The sequence below is a fragment of the Odontesthes bonariensis genome, chromosome 2, assembly GCF_027942865.1.
Source record: "Odontesthes bonariensis isolate fOdoBon6 chromosome 2, fOdoBon6.hap1, whole genome shotgun sequence".
In the NCBI taxonomy this organism is placed as follows: Eukaryota; Metazoa; Chordata; class Actinopteri; order Atheriniformes; family Atherinopsidae; genus Odontesthes; species Odontesthes bonariensis.
The window spans coordinates 17,749,487-17,766,762 of NC_134507.1; the positions used below are offsets into that span (position 1 = coordinate 17,749,487).

General features: G+C 38.8%; 1 protein-coding gene across 1 annotated transcript in view; it reads left to right on the top strand.

The window, feature by feature from the left end:
* The window catches only part of LOC142394780 (protocadherin-15-like), a 211,494-nt gene that overhangs the window by 176,429 nt on the left and 17,789 nt on the right, over positions 1 to 17,276 (top strand). Inside the window, exons 28-32 of the mRNA XM_075478392.1 lie at positions 2,334 to 2,461; positions 10,078 to 10,293; positions 11,989 to 12,077; positions 13,555 to 13,731; positions 16,513 to 16,731. Of these exons, the coding sequence (XP_075334507.1) occupies positions 2,334 to 2,461; positions 10,078 to 10,293; positions 11,989 to 12,077; positions 13,555 to 13,731; positions 16,513 to 16,731 (829 nt within the window). The remainder of the gene's footprint in view (positions 1 to 2,333; positions 2,462 to 10,077; positions 10,294 to 11,988; positions 12,078 to 13,554; positions 13,732 to 16,512; positions 16,732 to 17,276) is intronic.

Below are 17,276 nucleotides of genomic sequence, written 5' to 3' on the forward strand. Positions count from 1 at the left end.
CTCGTCTTGAATTGGTTGGCAGCAAGATGTCTCAAATAGTTTGGGATGGGGGTTGGCAAAGTAAGTGGTGCTAAAAAGAAGCATCTGAGGCAACTTGTTGCAATTAACTAGTTTATTTAGCAAAAGGTTCAGCAATCTGCAAAATACAGTACAAATTGTGAAAAAAATCCGGAATAGTGTTCCACAATTTAAAATTGTTAGGACCGAATATTCCATCATCTATAGCATAGATGTAAAACTCAGGCCAAATCTGGCCCGCAGGGTAATTATATTATTTAAATTATACCAAATTATATTTGGCCTGCGAGATAAGACCAAAGGCCAAATGTCTACTGGACCGCCAATAATACTACAAATCCCAGAATGCTCGGCTGGTGCGTTTGTGCGTCTATTATGAACCAACAAGCGACCCCTTCTCTGTTGACATTCACAATTGTAGACATTTCTGTGTGCAAGGTGCCCATGATCTTTGGGCTCTCTGGAACCACTGCATCAGCTCAGGAACATAAAGCAGGTTGAAGCTCTCTGTCCTGCAAAGAACAAGGCTTATGTGGACATGATCCACAAATTCTGCTGTTCTCTCTGGGCCAAAGCTCATTTAAGATTGATGATTCTGTGCTCAGACAAATGGAAAATTTTAATTTCTTTTTTTTTTTTTTTTTTTTTTATTGGGGGAATCGCGGATGCTGCCTCCTCTGGAGCAAAGAGGAGAGGGGCCACCAGGCTTGTTATCAGCACTCTGTTCAAAAGGCTGTATTTCTGATGCTGTGGGGGTGCATTGGTGCCTTTGGGACTGGCAACTTGCTCATTTAGAGAGACATCATTGAAGTTGAAAGGTGTATACGGATGATGTCTTTATCGGGGAAGAGAAAAGAAAATGAAAATGCTACACTGCATTTTGCATCTATAACGACAGCATGAGTTCATAGTAGATGTGTCCTATCTACAGACCAGACCTTTCCCCAGCTGAAAATGTTTGACGTATCGTCTAATGCAGAATACAACAAAGAAGACTCGGGACTGTTGAGCAGCTGGAATCCTAAATGGGACAACATTCCTCTACCAAAGGTCCAGCAACTGATTTCCTCCGTTTGATATGTTTTCTGAGGTTGGGGTTGTAAATCCAAGGGCACTGCCGGTCACCTTCTTCGTTCTCTGCCATATTACATCACCGTGCCAATACAGAAGCCCAAAGGAGGCAAACCAAACACTTCTTCCAAAGTGGATTTTTCCACAGCCATCAAAGTTTCGAGGTAGACGTGGGATATTTAGCTGAATTTTTATTTTTACATCTAGATCTGGCTTTGTTCTAGACACTTGACCTTTAATCTGCATTTGTACTGTTAAAATCCCTAAATGTTCTCCCTCCATGCCTAACCCCATTACAGTCCTAACACTCACTACTCATTGGATATTAGCTGGTCCAGCTAATACAGCTGGTCTTTAATTTATTATTTCCAATAATGTGCTAAATGCATGCCTCTAACACTGCCGGAGCTTATCACTGTCGCGTGTAAAGCAGTGAGGAAAACAATCATCTCAACTTTAATGATGCAATTCAGACCGTTCTCAAAAGTAATTGCTTAGAATCACCAGTAATTCAGACGAGCTATGTTCCTATAAGGGTAAAAGTAAGTAATACCTCCCTGATAATCTGGTAAACGCAGCATAAAGTGGCTCAAATGTTTTCCAGATTTCAAAGTATCACTAAATTTCACCTTTATTGTTTTTTTTTGGAATACAATTACAAAAACGGCTCAGCAGTTATCATAGTGCAGCTAAAATTGACTGCAAGCTGAATCTGCTTCCTCTCTGTAAAAATGAAAAGAAGTTTATTTCAGAATTGGTCGAAGCACCTTTCTTCATATGAGGAGAAAAAAAAGCAAAAGTGTTTTTTTTTGTTTTGTTTATTAAAGTTTTTTTCTAATTCTTTGATATTTTCAGTAGTTAATTGATTTAAAAGTATTCTGGGAAAGGGTTTCAAGTTGTCCTTTGAAGAGATGGACCAGCTGATGACCATCAATAAGTTATACTGGTGTGACAGTTCTGAGGCCAAATTATGCAGTGTTGGATCATCTGCAGTTCAACTGCCTGAATGAGATGTATTTATTCAGCAGCTGCTGGCTGTTGATTACATAAACTTTTCAAGCTTGTTCTAAATTTGAGAGCACGCAGCATACTTTGCTCATCAGATGCTTGAATAACAGACAAGTAGACAGACTGGAGGTCAATGCCACACGGTTGATGGTTTCAGATGAAACCAACAAACGTGTAGCTGAAGTGAATGTCATTCAAAGGACTTCATTTATCCTGGCGCAATCTGCTTTTTGCAGCTAACACAGCCAAGGTGTTCATCGAGGTGGAGGACGAAAATGACCACCCTCCCGTCTTCTCGAGGAAGCTCTACATTGGCGGTGTGACAGAAGACACCAAGATTTTCAGCTCTGTGCTCAAGATAGTGGTAAGAAAACATCTGCTTTGATCTTTCTTTTGACTAGTTTTGTTGGTTAGACTAGTTTTTGACTAGGCTTTCGGGCTGAAAGAGCAGTGCTTGATTCTGCTCCAAATTTTTTTAACACTTTCTCTATGACCATGGTGTGACAATTCATCCAATCAGTTCTGCGCGCCGCAGTTTGATCTGCTCCCAGTGTCGCTTCTTACATCTCTTTGTCTGTCTGCCTCATGCACAAGCAGGTGGGATGAGAGTGACCTGAGTGGTGTTATTCCTGAATGTCCACACAAGCGTGGCTGCAAACCCTTTCGGAATATCAGTGTGCTCTGCCACGGATGTTTCATGTTCAATCCTGTGTGTGTCCATCTTCTGTGAGTGTGGGACGAGTGAATGTTGGCATACACTCAGGCTTATGTTAAAATAAACAACAACCACTGTGGAAAGCGTGGGTGGTTGTCACTTGCTCTTTGTATGTGTGTGTGTGTGTGTGTGTGTGTGTGTGTGTGTGGTGGTATTGTTTGATACCAGATTTTCTTCTGTTTTCACTTGAATTGCACATACCAAATATAGACATTAGTCCCTGCACCTTATCCCAGGATCAGGTAGACTGCATGAATTTTAATAGCAGTGGTTGCAGTGATGTTAATGATGTTGCTGAAGTGTAGCTCGTTATATTTGAATTGATAACCCGTGAAGAAAAGTAATTAAATTCTGCAAACAAATGACCTATTTCAAATATTAGGACACTGACGTATGAATCAAATACTCACCAGAAAAATCTGCAGATTTTGATTTAGATTTACTCTAAACACTGGTCAAAAGGCTGCACGGTGAACATACTGGAATACCGGCGCTTGTTTGTTCAAAAAGGTCATAGGTCAGAGTGGGTCTGGGGACGAGTTGTTTTTTGTTGTTTACTCTTTTTGCTGTTGCTCAAAACATAAGGATATTTGAATACCTTGTAATCCAGTGTTTCCCAACCTTTTTGGCCTGAGTACCCCCTGAGCCTTCTTGTCACACCACGAGTACCCCCTCACACATACAACGCGTGCGATGATTCTCCAAAAGTAAAGGCAACACAGTGGTTATTACATGAAAATCATTTTATTTAGTATCCTTAACTTGAACATAAAATTCTCAGGCTTTCTCTCTCTTTTTTTTAACCTCAGTTGAATTCAACATAAGAATGTTAACAAGTCACTGAACATTTTAATTTTAAACAGTTAATAGAACAACCTACTCGAATAACTTCACACTCCAAAACTTTGATAGACTTGCTTTTTGTAAATAAGCCTGAAAGAATTACCAAAGCTTTTAATTATGTGACTGGGTTGTCTGACCATAATGCCATCATCTTCTCAAGAAAACTCACAAAAAAACGTTTTGATAATTCATATAGGCCAAATGCAAAAGTCTCACCCAAAACAATAATTCCCAAAAAATTACTACCAAATCTTGTGGCAGCTCTGCAAAGTTGTGATTGGAACGAAATCACTCAAAGTAAAGATGTTGAAAATAGCAGCTGCCTATTTCACAAGAAAATTAACAAAGTAATGTTAAACTTTACCAAAAGGGGAAGCCACACCAAAAGAAAGAGAAATCTATTACCATGGATAAATTTGACGAATGTAAGAAATGGATGAGAGACAGAGATGAGCAACTAAAAAAATATATCAAATCCTGTCTCATCACAGACAGGCATAAATTTACCGCACTAGAGGCTAAAGCAACTTTTTTCATGAATATAATTTCTGAAGCAGATGGAAATTCCAAAAAGATCTGGCAAAGTTTAAATAAATTAACAGGGAAGGATAAAAAAGTAAAACAAGAAATTGAGCTAAAAATGAACAATATTGCTGTGACTGATCCAGATCTACTGACAAATGAATTTAATAATTATTTTTTCAATTCTGTGAGGGAAATAAGTGAGTTATTTCCATCTCCTGATCTCAAACCAAGGTCCATTCATCTCACACAGCCTGTTTTTAATTTACGTGAAATAACAGTGCTGGAAGTGTCCAAAATTATTGGTTCACTAAAAAATTCGAAAGCTAAAGACATTCATGGACTAGACACTCATCTCCTAAAATTATGCAAAGAGTCCCTTATTGCACCAATAACACACATGGTTAATTTATCACTTAAACAGAGAGTTGTCCCATCGTCCTGGAAGTTGGCCACAGTCACCCCAATCTTTAAATCTGGTGACAGGTCAAATATATCCAATTATCGACCAATCTGTATACTTCCAGTCGTTTTCAAGGTTGTTGAGAGATGGGTAGCAAATATTATAAATGAACATTTAAATAATAGTCCCTTTAGTTTACATGCAATGCAGTTTGGTTTTAGAGCAAATCACTCCACTGAATCAGCAAACAGCTTCTTTATAGAAAAGGTGAAAAGTAAATTGGATATATATCCCTGTGTTGGTGCAGTGTTCCTTGACCTTAAAAAGGCTTTCGACACTGTTAACCATGAAATTCTCCTCACAAAATTAACAGACTTCAATTTCTCGCCAGAAGCAGTTCAGTGGCTTAAATCATACTTATCCTCAAGAAAACAATGTGTACAAATTGACAGTGTAAAATCATCGGTCTTGGATGTCTCTGTGGGTGTGCCGCAAGGATCAATACTAGGTCCTCTGTTATTCTCCCTGTACATAAATGATCTTCCCAAAACATGTTATAATGTGAATTTCCAAATGTATGCAGACGATGCTGTAATTTATACTCATGCAAGGAGCGTTAAAGAGGTAGCTTCTATTCTGACCTCAGCCATGGAGCAAGTACATGACTGGCTTTTCAAATCATGTTTGCTTCTCAATTGCAAACAAACGGTCTGTTTGATGTTCTCAAAGCAATCAAAAGAAATAAAAAGTTCCGGAGTATTCTTGAGAGGAGAAGAATTACAACTTGTGACAGAATTCAAGTACCTCAGCGTGATACTTGATTCCACTTTGACCTTCAAAAATCATATTAAAAAACTGGCCAATACTGTCAAATTTAACCTTAAAATTTTTAAACAAATCAGATCTTTTTTAACACTTGGTGCTGCCAGAATGTTTCTCCATTAAATGATTTTATCTCACATTGAATACTGCATCACAAGTTGGTCTCTCACCACAGCTAGCAATCTGAAATTAATTGAATCACTGTACAAAAAATATCTTAAAGTTTTTGCCCGAAAACCCAATTGTTTTCATGTATGTAATGTTTTAAACAAGTACAATCTTTTAAATTTTGAAAATTGTATTAATTTTAAGTATGTATGCTTCATTTATAAAGCGCTACATGGGCTAGCCCCACCTCCAGTGTTTACCTTGTTCAAACCTAGGAATTCAAGTGGCCTGAGAACAAGGGCCTCCTCCAGAGGAGACTATGAGGTCTCCCACAGGAAAACAACTTTTGGACAGAACACTCTCTCTGTGAGGGCCACGAACATCTGGAACAGTCTTCTTCTGCACATACGGGAGAGCCCTAGCCTGGCTGACGCGTCCACAATCTCGATGAGATGGTGGTCTGGGAACTAGGTGTGCATTTTCTCGTATTTGAGGCGTGGTTTACGAATGCCTAGAGCCATTTATTGGGCGCTACGAATGTCTATCAAATGGCGTCTGGTTCTTCCCATGCTGCTTTGCGCACGATTCATAGCCAATTGTATCACTTATACCAGATGACGACAGAAATTCAACTAGGAAGAAGAAGAAAAAAAGTAAACTTGCGCTCTAAGCTACTTAAAACACTTTCTAAGGCTGCATCGAACGGTAACGTTGTGTCCGCTGCCATGTTGGATTAACACTCTACAAGCTTCGGTGTAGCGCATAGACGTTGTCATCGTCTTGCCCCCCCCCCCCCCCATTCTGTGATTGGTTCCCAAACTCTGGCAAAAATAAGGGCGGTGGTTTCCAGGCTGACTTTGCAGTGAGAATGAAATCGCGCGCAAAGCAGCATGGGAATTCCCATGCTAGGAGAGCCCCACACTGATCAGCTTTAGAGCTCAGCTCAAACTATGGCAAACCAGTCATGTGACCGTTAGACTCTAAACATTCCCTGTGATGCTTCTATTGTATATTATATATTTTTTATATATATATATTTTTTTTTATGTATTTTCTTTCTTGTGTATTTGCCTGCCTAGGGACTACGGATGAAAACTAGCTTTGTAGCTATATCCGGCATATTTACATTTGTTTTTATACTGATGTTCATTAATGTGCATTGTCCCTATTCAAATAAATAAATTAAATTAAATAAAAAACATTTTCTTGAAATATAAATAATTTACCAAAATAGTATAAATACTAAATCAAAATAATCTTCCTTTGTTATCTAACTTAAACAAGTAACATTTCTCTTTTTTTTAAGAATACATGACCATAACTCATTTCTCTCTCTTTTTAAGAATACATTAACGGGCCTAACTCGTGTAACATTCATCACAAAACTGGAGTCTCCTTCATAAACAGTCCTCCATAAAAGTGCTTTTTAATAGTTAATATCTGAAACAAAACCTTTATCAAAATACTCACTACTGTAGTATGATCTGGTCTTTAGTGAGAAGCTTGAGCTTGCTTGTCTTTCATCAGCTTTGCTAGATCTGGGGACAATGTGGAAACAGCTGCACAAAAAAAAAAAAAAAAAAAAAAACTCCTTGTGCGCCGTGTACCCCCTGCAGTACCTCCGCGTACCCCCGTTTGGGAAACACTGTTGTAATCCACACACTTTAAACAATAATATGACCGCTTTGACTACTGTTAACGGCTGTTTTTGATTGCACTTTTGCATACAGGTTAATTATGATTTGGTCCTGGAACGCGTGAATATGAATTTCACCTGATATATGCAAACTGTGCTCATTTCAAGGGGCTCACTCATTTCTAACCCTACTGGCTCGAGGCTCCCACAAGATGTTGTGTCATGGAGGTAAAGAAGGCTGGTTGAGTTTGAAGAAAAAAATGAAAGTTTGTCTAATTGATTGCCTTATATTTTTACTAGCCTTCCTGTTGCTTACCTTTCTACCTTTTTCTGGTGTGTTTGTGATGTCGAATTTGGCATACCACAAAATGATTGTTTTTATGTTTAGCTGAAAAACTCTAGTGAGAATGGGAAACAAGTTAATTTCCTATTTATCTGGTTTGTCTGTGAATGAAAGCCTAATTTTAAATCCGTTTTCTTTTTGCTGAGGCTAAATTTCCTATAAGGGACAAAAAGAGAGCCAGAAAAGATAACACATGTCCAAGATTCCTTTTTTTTGTGTGTGTGTGTTTCACCCAAAAGCTGAATCCTCATAGTTATATGCTGTGTTATGACAGTGTTATATCAATCACCACATCAATATAAGATCTTCTTTGGGCCCTTCCTATGGCAAGAAAAAAAAAACTGACTTCTTTAGGCCTGAAAAAGTGCCAGAAGAAGATTATGGCTAGAAAAATACAAGTTAAAGTTCAGTTTTAGAACTAAGTCATTGTGACCACTCAAGTAGTGTTGGGGGCAGAGTTTCAGTGAGTCTCCAGGAAATTAAATCGTCATAAAATCCTGTCCAGGTTGAAACCTTAGAGAGGGATGAAAACTATGCATCTTTCAGATAAGTTTTAGTTGCCCAGGTTCTCTCAACATGTAAAGATTCAAAGATATGAAACTGTACCTGACCAATTAAAAATCTCTGTGTATCGATCTGTTTTCTATTAACTTGAGGTACACTCCAAAGTGCAGAATTATGAGTTCGATGGATCCTGTATTTTGCCTGGGGAATGGAATTTTTTGTGTTTATACCTCTTAACCAGTCACGCAGCCTTTATTCCTGGCCAGAAATAGGTTGAATGAAAATAGTCACAAACAGGAATTGGCATACATTTTTTATGAAAGTGGACAAACTTTCCAAAGTCTACGTTTGGTGTTGTGGGAAAGTTGAGAGAAAAATCTTTAATTGATGGGATAAATGTGTACAAAAAGAAGTAGAACATGTATGACTACATGATTACATGCTGTTTTGTGTGATGATTTTAATCAATTAGTAAAAGGACTCATGGAAAGGCAAATTACTCGGCTACCCCCCTTTTCTTTTTACGTTTTCAACAAGATGAGCCCCTTATTGCTCTTTCATAAAATCTTTATTCTCTTGCGTTCTGAGAGATTTTTAATGATAAATGCTTAGCATTTTCTCCCCGTAATATAAAACTTTTAAAGGTATGTCCTACATAAATGATGTTGATGGTAGAAAATTTACCCGGTGAGGACATCTGACTGTGTTGATTTATGCTGTCCTTCCACTTGGACGACCACACCACCACCACCACCACCACCACCTTACGCCTCATGTACCTATTGCCAGAGAGAAAGGGGGAAAAAAAAGAGAGAAAGATTGTGTCTATTTATCAGTGTCACCAGCCTCAGACAAGCACTCTGAAAATAGATGCCTGCATGTGAGCTCAATTGCCAATCAGACCCAGTGCCTCAGAGAACTGGAGAACTAAAGAACTTTCTGGATTTTTTTCTTGCCTCACGATAAAGTATTGTCTCAAGCTTTTTCAGAGTGTGATCTTCAAATGCTGTTTTTGAGAATGACGTCTTTTTTACTTGATCTGATCTAAATCTTCAGATGAACAATGCGCCTTCTGAAAAATCCAGTGATCGTAACTGCCATGGTTTGCACTTTTTTAAACACTAAATATAATCGGTATGTTAAAACAGTATATCAGATGTTTATTGCTCATAGTGAAGAAACTACTGAGGATTCCCCCCTGACTCTGCAGCCTTCCTCTGCTTTATGGCAACTTTATGGCAAGTTCCAGCTCATTGTTTAGCTCTCTGGCCTTGACATTTCTGTTTTGGTTCACTCTCAGTGCTCTCATAGGATCCTTTTTGAGCACAGAATTGCAGTTTTCTTGGAAAAAACTCTCTGTACACTACCTCATCAACCCCATGTGGCAGACAGACAGTTAGCAATATGCTTGGGAACATAGTGTAGCACTTAGCAGCAAAAGTCCCTGTTATTTCCCCCGAGAGACCCAAAACAGAGCTAAAACAGAGTGAATATTAGTAAGAAAAAAAAATAATATGCACAAAATTAACTCTTTGGATTTGTCTAACATAAATGACTTTGGGTAAATCAGCTATGAGTCATACAGGAAAGTATTTGGCTCCTCTGGCAAAAGCTAAATTATTTCATGTGGTAAGTCTGTGAAATGGACAAAGGTGCAATATCCTTGGATCTAAATAAACAACTTCATGGTCAAGGATTCAATCAGTAGACTTATTTTTTTTTATGATGTTACAGGAGACATTATGATATATCACAGCAGGAAAGCACAGGGGTATTAATGGTGGCTGCATTCTATTTTGGCTCTTGTGCTGTTTAATTGTCAAGCTTTGCTCGGCCGGTAAAAGCAACTTTGCCATTGTTAATGTCATTCATTACATCTGAGCTTTTTATGCAGAGGCAAGTCAAAATGACGGCTATAAAAAAAGGTCTATTGTAGATGAGGTTTTTTCATTGGACATTGTTTTCTTTCTGTTTTGAAGTGACTTAAGAGGACATTTGTTGTGATTTGGCGCTATATGAATAAAAGTGAATTGAATTGAACTGAATTGTCTAGTTTACTGCCGTGTGCTACGTGTGTTTTACAGGCCACTGATGTAGACACTGGGAATTATAGTGCCATGGCATACCGTCTGATTGTCCCACCCACAGCAGAGGGCCAGGACAGCTTTGTCATTGAGACCTACACGGGTATCATCAAGTCGGCCATCATGTTTCGAAATATGCGCAGGTCCTACTTCAAGTTTGAAGTTATCGCTACAGATGACTACGGCAAAGGTCTCAGCAGCAGTGCTGAAGTGGTGGTAAGTATCCAGTTTGAGGCTTTAGAAGTGAGTGTGAGTATGTAGGCACTAATAAATGTATACAGTGTGCATATGTACTCCAAGTCCTTGGCTTATATGTCACTGCTTGAGCCGAGGCATATTGGTGCATGCTGTAAGTGGTTTGTACAGCAAACTTGGCCTCAGCTGTATAGATTTTCACACTTCCTTTTTCTCATGCCTTTAAGATAACTGGTGTCAATCTCAAGACAGAGCTCCTCATTTACTGATGATCTTAATAATGGAACAAAACGTCTCATAATGATTCTACTAAAAGTGTGTTTTCTGAGAAGCTAACTATGTGAGGAAAAAGCAGCAGCCGTTTTTTCAAAAGGAATGGAAACCGTTGATGTTTTTCTGATGAAAGATCATACTGCAGCTTTGTATAGATTTGTGAGTGATTCAAAACGGAGAGAAATCTGATCAGGTGAAAGTGTATGAAGGTGATTTAACATCAAACACGATAAAGGTTTTAGCCCATTTAGACTCGATGCAACAAATGAGTGTACCTGCATGCATGAGTTCATCATGGCTCAGATCATTATGGGTTTAAAGATCTAAAGATCTCTGTAGTCCCAAGAACCTCACGACTCTAGCAGCCATCAATAAGTTCAACCCCGAAAACCTTCTAATCTGTTTATTTCAAACTGCATGCTGCTCAATCATTTGTGATCACAAATTAATGAGTTCTTATCAAAATGTTGTAATTATCAGTTGATATTTATTATTGCACCAGCACTGCAGTATGTGTATACTTGTGTATACTTATTCGTTCATACTTGGAGTCTTTTATTTGTGTCTACAAAGGGAGTTTTAGGCATTAAAGGCTCTTTGCATCAATGAATCAAAAGATGCTGTCATTAAGAAAAGGCAATCAATATATGAGGGTAAATTTGATTTTTCTCGGTGGAAGCTCGTCTCTGTTCTTCGTTATAATAACTTGTCATTATGAACCTAGATGACGAGCTTTGGCTTTCACTCAGCAAAACATGTTTTAGTTACAATCAGTCAAAACATTCACATAAGGTAGAAAACACTCAATGTGTGGCCTCTGCCACTGGCTGGTGAGCCAATTAAAGCCTTTCTTTTAGCCTTGAGAATTAACTCTGTACACATAATGCGCATCTGCTGGTCTGTATGTTTGTCTTTTTTTCCCAGTAATTTCCCCGCACACCCGCTGTTTGGGCTCAGCTTTGCCCCCAATTCAGTGCTTATATTTCCTGACTGTGGGCAGGCTTATTTTTCGTTCCAGTGAAATATGTCTAGCTAACAAGTCTCTAATGAGACAGAAGGAGAGTCTAGGACATTGCCTGAATGTGAGAGAGCAGTGAGTGCTTAACCACGGCGCTCGTTAATTTTCAAGGGGGAAACCTAATTTCACAGAAGCCACATGGGAGATTTTGCTTCAGAGCACAGAGGCTGCTGCCTATGCACTTAACTGTGCCATCAGAATTATGCCCTGTTAGGTTTGCCGCGTGGCACCAATACAGTCACGCAATTAGGAGGCCTGACTTGCTGCACCGAAAGGATCATTTGAATGAGTCGACCAGACTCACAGTGGGAGATGTGATTAACTGCCTTAATCAGAATTTATCTTGATTTCCTGTCTACGCTTTTTTTTTTTTTCCACATCTCCGTCTTTGTTTCTTAGCCTCTTTGTCCCACTTACTCTCACAGGTTTCTGTGGTCAACGCACTGGACATGCAAGTCGTTGTGTCCACTGTCCCTCCTACTTTATTGGAAAAGAACAAGGACGAAATCATTCGGTAAGACAAAAGTCATGTTTTTTGAAAGTTAAGAAATCAGCCCATATGCACCTGTTGTGTGAGAAGAAACTCATATTGGTGTGTGCATGGTGCTAAGACTTATTTTTGGGTTTACATAAATGAGGCTGTCTGCTGCTATAAAAAGATAGATGTCTCTTTAATCAGATGCCTGCTACTTCATAACTCGTTCTTTTCTCATACATGAGACATATTTTCCAGTACATTTCCTTGACCTCTTAAAAAAAAAGAAAAAAAAAAAAAAAGTTTTTGTTTTTCCCTTTTAAAGAACCACAGGTGGTTTGGTGACATCAGTTCTGCCAAACAACTATAAAAATAAAGATAATATTCCATTTGAATGTGTTGCGTTGCCTCTTTTTGTTCACTAAGAAAATATCATTGATGTCATGATCAATTTATCATTATTGAGATGTGTGTATGAAAACCTCCTTCTGTTAAAGCCAGTTCCTTGAGAAACATACAGGTGATCTTTGGCCTTGCTGTTGTGATGCGGTTTAGTTTGCAGTTCATATACCTCTTAGTGCTATGTGACACCAATTTTCATTATTATCTTTTCTCCGTTCACACTTGCATATATTTTGTTAAAATTTTTGCACAAAGACTACCAGTTGATAGTTTGGATAAGTTATCCACGTTACACTGATAATCATGTCGGTTAATACATTTATGGACCTTATCCCCTGTTGTGTGGTTGTTGTCTGTATTGTTTGTGGCAAACTGGTGTCCCCACTGGGGTTTATCTAAAATACACTGCTTTGCAACGTTAGACTTGCACTTTAAAAAACACAATAAGTGTGGTATGATGCATTATCGTCTGATGCCAGAGGTTTCTGACAAAGTGGTAGTATTGCATTATGCATGACACGTTGGGAGTTCTACTGAACTATGGAAGTATGTTCTCCTTTGCCAAATTAATTAATGATAGCCATTCTTGAATCATCGTTTTAGTGGCTCTTGGGCACAGGGTTTAACCAAATTAGTCAATCTGAAAGGCAAATGGGTGTTAATAGTTGTTTTCAAGAGCTTGCTGTGTCTCTTCCACGCAAGTGACTTCTCTTTAGGCTGAAAAACACACAAATTTGTTTTGCTAAGCTCCTTACGGTGTTGCTATCATAGAGGTCGGATAATAATCCAGGACCATTTTACTTGAGTATTTAAATTTGTTATCCTCCATGCCAAGGTTTTCCTTTATTGGCTCTATTGTAAGGCATGTTAAAAAAGGATTACCAGAGCCTTATTTTGCCTAGAGCGGCAAATAGGTACCCAGTGAGACAATAACTGCCAGGGTGGTGCATTTAAGATTGGTGGCTGTAAAATTTCTTGGGGCACTAAGTTGCCAGGTATTATTTTAGATGAATTTATCTATGATTGTTGTTCTAAGTCGTTCTCTTGTTTCTTTTATAGTTTAGCATTTATTATTTCTCAAAGAGTTTAATTTGCTGTTTTGGTTTAATTTCAGTATTCTAGAGCGCCATGTCCAGGATCAGATTCCAGGTGCCAAGGTGATCGTAGAGTCCATTGGGCCACGTCGTCATGGTGATGGGTATGAGCTGGAGGACTACAGTAAGTCCGACCTGATGGTGTACGCCATTGACCCGGTCACCAACAGGGCCATTTCACGCCAGGAGCTCTTCAAGTGAGTTGGGGAATTTTGCTTAAATAAGTCCAGACTAACACTTGTTTTGTTATGACGTACCAACCCATTATGCCAGTACCTCAAAGGCTGTTCTGGCAGCCGGGGAACATGCCTGCAAAACATTTTATTCCTTTTCAGGATGCAGAGCTAGAAAGTGCCCAGGGTCTGTTGGTCTGAGACAGTGTGCTAAAACACCAAAGAGAGGCAGAGCACCACAGAAAAGTGCATGGAAGACATGTTACCAATCCATCAGAAGGAAAAAAAAAAAAGTCCTTGGCCTTAGCTGGGACTATGACAGTATTGCACTTATCTTTGTCATGCTTCTTATTCCATCTGTCAAACCAATCAGACACCAATCTTCAAAGGCATACTCCACCAGAGCATGAGAGTTTTGAATCAATAGGAACCCCCTCCATCCCCCACCTGTTATACGACATTCAAAGATTTTGTGTAAGACTCTACAATGTGTTTGGAAAAGAAGTGATATGCAGTGTCATTGTTGAATATGACGATGACTTCAGTTATATAAACAAATTCTTCAGCATATGGTGATGAGCTCAGATGTGTTAACAGGGATCCAATTCTGCATCTGTGCATGCTGGTTAGTTGAATGCAGCCCTCATTAATACACCCAAGCTCATCCTACTAATTCCTACTATACTACTAGAGTGTAAAATATTTGCTGCAGAGATCTGTAGCCGGCCATTTATGGCAGTCCAAGCTGTCTTTGCTGATGCTGATACGAGTGTTGACCATGTTGACATTACAATGAGCATACATTTTTCAAATATTGCGCAACCCCCGTTTTGCATATGTTCTGAACTTATTTCCAAACGCTACCGATATAATCTTGACCATCTGAGGTGCATAACATATATGTTTTTAAAACCAAGACTGGAGCCCTGGGGAGGTTGGCACTTTAAAATAAATAAATAAATAAATCTAAAATAGCTATTATCATGGCAGTGACAGCTTTTGAGAGAGAGGAGCTCATTTTGAAATAAGTTTTGTACGTTCCTGCTTTAATTAGTTTCTCCTTCCTTAGATGCTGTCAGGAAAATCATATAGATTAGAGATGAAAAGGCTTTTTGTATGCATGCAGTGCACATCTGACAGTGTTGAGGGGTAATTGTATGTATTATAGCTGTGACTTTGGCGTTGGATCACAGAAGGAGAGACAGCATTGTTAGTATGTTTTTTGTATTACAGCTTGTCCCTGTTCCACCTTGGATGCAGCGCTCGCTACCATTTTTGCTCTCAAGGGGATAGATTGCCAGAGTCCAGTGAATAACCTTCATTTCCACTCATTTATCCATCTATAGGAAAACAGAAATGACAGTAATTGGACATGGCAGCGTGCTTACTCCTTTGTGATGCCGAATGTTTGAAAGCTCTTCTGTTGCAGCAGCTTATTTTCACAAAATAGTATTGGAACATGACAATTGTTGGTGGATTTATTATACGTGTATATTTCACCATGGTATTGATAATAATTCAGAAAAAAATGTGAATCAACAGCCGTATATATTTTTTCATTTGCACATACAGTTAGAAATACATTTGTATGATCTGATCATGGAAGATCTGTAAGATCCAAACCCCATGTTGCTTTTGGATCATATATTATGTAGTTATCTGAATTATGTCACTGACTTTGGAAAAATGCTCAAACCTTCAAAAGCACATTAGGTTTTGGTTCTCTACCAAATACTGTTGAAAATAGCACTTTGTTTAAAGTGTTTTATTTTTCTTATTTCAACTATAATTTATTCTGTAAATGTTCTTAACAATAAAGATAGCTGCAGCAACAGTAACTGTGCACAGTTTGAGGAGAGTGTAGCCAAGATTATTTTTTTGTATATTATTTAGGCTGACACTAGAATCTAAAGATGTTCCCAGAATGCATTCAGTTGCTGTGAAAGTGTAACAGTCTCAAACATTAATGACGTTACTATGATTGAAGAACAAATAAGCCGTTGAGCAGCTTACACATGTAGCTCATAATAAATTGAACATATAAATTGAGCCAGAGGAGCAAAGCTTGGCAAGGCAGTTTCCAGATAATCAAAAAGGTATTTACCCTGTAGTAATCAGTCGATTAAAATAGCCACCGGGAACCAAGTCAAATGTAGAGGGAGTCTACTCTCATTTCACTGCAGTTTTTCTCTCTGATATAAAATTTGAATGTGTAGTGAATGGTGAGGCTACAATTTACTAACAGCCACATTTATTCTACTGGGCCACTATGGGCTAGAGCTATCTTTGAGCCAGCTTTTAGCCTGGGGTTTGAAGCCCCAGGCCAAAAACCTTTTTGTATTTTAATTATAGGGGCGCCCCACAATATACAGCTGTGAACATCACCTGCTGTGATGCAATACTAGAGAGTGGCACTGTGCGCAATTGACGCAAAATGCACAGCATAATAATAACATAATTGCAAAAATGTGAACTTCTACTCCCAAAAAGAGCTCTTAGTCAAATGCCCACTAAAGCAAAAGAAATGTGTGCAGCTAATAATATCAATTACCAAGCACAGCAAACACAAAGGTATTCAACTATAAATATGGAATTACCCATCACAGCACTCACTCACCTGGTTTTGGCCCAATAATATGCATGTGACTAATGTCACTTAAACAACTCATGTACTGCAGGTTGTGAGAACGTAAGCTGAAACTGTTCCAATAAACTCTTCTGACTTCTAGTAAGTCAGGTTAAATTTGACTTTTTGCTGCTATAGAGCTTTTTTGTCTGGTTCTAATTCTGTTTTGCAAATGACAGATTTCTTGATGGGAATGTGCTGGAAATCAATAAGGAATTCCAACCACACCTGGGCGAAGGCGGTCGCGTCCTTGAGATCCGCTCACCGGATGTTGTGGCCAGCGTGAAGAAGGCTGCTCAGGCCGTGGGCTACACAGAGGGCGCTCTCCTTGCCCTGGCCATCATCATTATCCTCTGCTGCATCCCTGCCATCCTCATCGTCATGGTGACCTACAAACAGTAAGTACTGTAGTAATAATTACTGACTTCTGCAGTCGATTAATCATATTTAACTGGTTGGTTGGAAATTAATAGGGAAATGCATTTCAATTAAGCCGACCACCGTCTTGGGAGATATTGTGCTACTCTCACATTTTTAAAGCATGGAAGTTTGCACAGAGAAACCAAATGTTCATCATTCAAAGCTAAATGGTTATTTAAACTCTCCACACTGTGGCCTGTTAGAGCAAAGCCAGAAAAACTTCAAACAGCATCACTAACAAAAAAAGAAATTAGCTAAGCATTTAAGATAAAGTGAGAGCACTTCTGGCTCGGCCGCTGCCTTTTCTGTGTGCGTTTTTGCTTGTCTCTTGCGATGTATCTCTCATCAGACATGCTGAGTGCGCACTCTGCTGGGCTAATCTCCTGCTCATGCTCTGTGAAAGTTGATTAATTAATACTCATTTATGACAAACGTCTACAGCCAATTGTGACAGTCAAGCGCGTCCTCACAATGCTTAATCATCTTTGCCCGATGCACACACATACACAAAGCAGTATGTGTT